Genomic DNA, 3,548 nt, shown 5'->3' on the forward strand with positions numbered 1-3,548 from the left:
GATAAATGTGCCAAAACAAAAATTAGATTTTTTTATTATTCGTGAATACATATACGCTTAAATTATAACATATATTATTTATGCAAATAACTGGTATAAATATTGGCCAATATTTCTCGATAATTATGATTTATTATCATTTGAAGTACAATTTTAGCTACCTTTTCGTACTTTTTTGTTCCTAACTGTGGTAATGTTTTCCAACACAATTCACAATTTACCACTGAGAGAGAGAAATTCTCAACACCGATCCCGATAAATGTAAAACCACGCTTAGCTGGCTTGTTACAGAACGGTTGTTCCACAAGCCGAGCTTAAAAAAGATTTCCAACCGCGTCGGTCTTGTGCGCATCACCTCCAATTTAAAAGACCTTCTAAGATGTTGTTTTCTACTTGGTCTTTCCATCTAATTCGTGGCCTTCCCCTTCTACGGGAACCATCAGTAGGCTCGCTTTTATATGCCTTTTGAGCTGGGACATTCTCATTCAATTTGAAATAAAGTTGTATAAAAATTACAGAAAATGGAGGAAAATTCGTAAGTAATGCAAAGTTTCATTAAATTAGAAACTAATTCTTTATATTATTAGACAAGTTCCAGAAAGAGGGCAATGTATTGATGCAGGAAGCTTAATTGTTCCCGGGGAACATACCAAATCAATTTTCTTTTATTGTTCATTTTATTTTTAATATTAAATGCAATACAAATAATTGTGTTCTTCCTTTGTTTGTTTCTTTGTTTTAGCGCAAATAAAAATGTTTTTTTTTTTTTTTGAATCCGCTGTTTATTTGCTGAATCTTACTAAATGCTGTCTGTTTACTTTTCTCAGTATTATTGCAAAAGAGAGTAAAAACGGCTTACTCTCTGAACTAGAACTTACTGCGTAAATGTTACAGGAAAAGTAACCAGACACACCATATGTTGAATTTATACAGCATTATTCTGGATATTCGCTAGCGAGATTTCTAGCATGTAAACAATTTTTCGCTTTCACATTCTCGCCTTATTCTGGACGTCAATTCCACGTGAATGTACTAATCTTATTCTGAATGAAGTTCGAAAGCGAAAAAATCCGCTTTGGGGAAAAATTGGTTATTCTGGATTACAGGGACTAGGAGAATGAGATGACATTTTGTGCGAAATGCAAAGGGAGCTGACTACAAAAACATAAGTAATAAATATTTTTATGAAAAATATTTACACAATACTTATTCTATGACGGGTTAGAATATTATAAATGATTGTATGCAAATTTTTAACCGGAAAACAACAAATAAAATGCCATTGGAAATCCTATTGATTACGATGCATGCTCAACCAATTATTGCCGCGGAATGTATAAAGGTAATAAAGAATGTTTGAGCCGAGTTTAATGGATTTTGGAGGCGAAATAAAGACATTGAGGATCTGTCCCTCACACATATATACAGTGGTGGTCACAGAATTAAAACTACTGTGGTAAACATTTTTTTAATCAGCCCTCGATTCGTTTGAAGTATTTTTGAATATTTTTTAATTCAGAACATTTTGATATACTGCACGTAAGAGATTTAGTGTGAAAATAGAAAATTATTGCATGCTATTTTTCCATAAATAACGGGTTTTATGAAAAAACATCGACTTTGATGTGGCCATATAATTAAAACATTGGGTGATTTTTTAATTTACTACATTTTTTGAAAATATTTTTAAAAAAAGCTCTTTAATTTAGTTAAATTATGTAAACTAAGCACCGATAAAATCATTTACAGGTAAAAATTTTTGAAAAAATCTGTAAAATCTATCCAAATTTCAAAAAATTTGTACTGTACACCTTACATTCAGAAAATAACTCTTATTATAGAAAATAAAGGTCCGAATGCACCAGAAATTGCTAGAATTAGTAGAAAACAATAAATAATTCTCAAAATAAATAAATATTTGAAATAAAAACTCAAAAATGGGAATTAACCTAAAAGAACGATTCAATTTCGATAGCATTTATTGAAGAAGGCCGGAATGTTCTTGCAGTATGTGAGGAAATATCGATTGATATTGGCATTTATTATATCAAATCGATTGTTCGAGTAGTACAGAATATATTTTATCAAAAAATATATAAGTCACAACATAACGAACAGAGATCAACACCTATGTTGACGAGAAAACGTTTCTGGTACACAGCAGCATGTTTGAAATTTAAATAACAAAAAAGTAACAATTTTTAATAAAAAAATCAATAAATAAAATGTTGAAAAATATTACAAAATTAAATTACAATGGGGCAACACACATTGCAACTTAAATTACAATATGACAACACACATTACAAATTAAATTACAGTATGGCAACACGAATCTTTTTTTTTCAACCACCATTTTTGAAAATTCGAATCCACATCTCCCATTCTTTGCTTCTCCCTATTCATTTAGAATAAAGCGAGAATGTGAAAGCGAAAATTTTTTACATGCGAGATATCTCCCTAGCGAATATCCAGAATAGGCTGCACATTCCCAACTCGATTTAGAAAAGAAAACTTGACAATTCATTAATTTTTCGCGTTTTTAGTAATATTTTAAATCTATGTCAAATTAACAGAACGACTTGTTGTATTTGTTTTTATTTATTCTGACATTATAGCCCACTTGCGCATCAATTAATCATGAACTCCGTGTATGGTCTGCGTAAGAAAAATTAGCTGTTTATTTGGTATTACTTTACGTTACTGCATACACTAATTTGTAAAAGTACGCCGTTGGCGACTATTTTATCACGGCTTCAATGTCTGTCATGTCACACTACTGGACTTTGTTTTGGATTTAGAAGGCTTACAAAGTAAACCTTTCCAACTTACAACATAATAATAATAATTACGATTTAAACTCCATACATAACAAAATGCCTGCCGATGTAATTGGTTATTTGTATGCAGCAACAGTTGCTGCTGGCGGAATTATGGGCTTTGTCAAAGCCGGTTTGTTGTCCGCATTTATCTAGATCAGACACGTAACGACAACAAAAAATCTCTTGTTTTAGGTTCCGTTCCTTCGTTGGGAGCTGGTCTCGCTTTTGGAGCTATATTAGGATTGGGAGCACATTTCAATTCACAGGAACCACCACGTCCCCTATTGCAATTCGGTACATCGCTTGTTTTGGCTGGCGTTATGGGTGCACGATTCCACAAGTCGGGAAAAATGATGCCAGCCGGCATGATTTGTCTGATTTCGATTGCAGCATTAGTACGCAATGTTGTGACATATAATCGTTACTTGCCACTTCCAGGAAGGAATTAAATGATGTACTTTATTTAAATATGTATACTATGGTTAAGAAGTTCATGACATTTAAACACACGCTACCCAGAAGAACAAAAGGAATAAAAAGTCGTCTATTTTATTAAAAGTAGAAATGTGGACATTTATTTATCGGTAACTAATGGATTTTTTCTTTAAGTTTCTAATCGTATTTACAATACGGATGTCAATTGAGATAACCAGCCTTATTCTGGATATTTGCTAGGGAGATATCTCGCATGTAGAAAATTTTCGCTTTCACATTCTCGCCTTATTC

General features: G+C 32.2%; 1 protein-coding gene across 1 annotated transcript; it reads left to right on the forward strand.

Annotated features, from left to right (window-relative positions):
- The first annotated feature begins 2,876 nt into the window (after positions 1 to 2,876).
- On the forward strand, positions 2,877 to 3,271 carry LOC133325668 (transmembrane protein 14 homolog). Its single transcript, XM_061534393.1, has 2 exons — positions 2,877 to 2,952; positions 3,015 to 3,271. Exons 1-2 carry the CDS (start codon positions 2,877 to 2,879, stop codon positions 3,269 to 3,271), a joined length of 333 nt encoding a protein of 110 aa, XP_061390377.1.
- The last annotated feature ends 277 nt before the right edge of the window (positions 3,272 to 3,548 follow it).

Source organism: Musca vetustissima, unplaced genomic scaffold (assembly GCF_032173495.1).
Source record: "Musca vetustissima isolate MV318-11 ecotype Yass unplaced genomic scaffold, APGP_CSIRO_Mvet_v1 utg31883, whole genome shotgun sequence".
Classification (NCBI taxonomy): Eukaryota; Metazoa; Arthropoda; class Insecta; order Diptera; family Muscidae; genus Musca; species Musca vetustissima.

What these genes read in the sequence shown, in the direction of transcription:
- LOC133325668 (XM_061534393.1), top strand. Translation starts at nt 2,877, where the DNA reads ATGCCTGCCGATGTAATTGGTTATTTGTATGCAGCAACAGTTGCTGCT. An exon ending in TATGGGCTTTGTCAAAGCCG is followed by an intron (nt 2,953 to 3,014) that starts GTTTGTTGTCCG and finishes CTCTTGTTTTAG; the next exon opens with GTTCCGTTCCTTCGTTGGGA.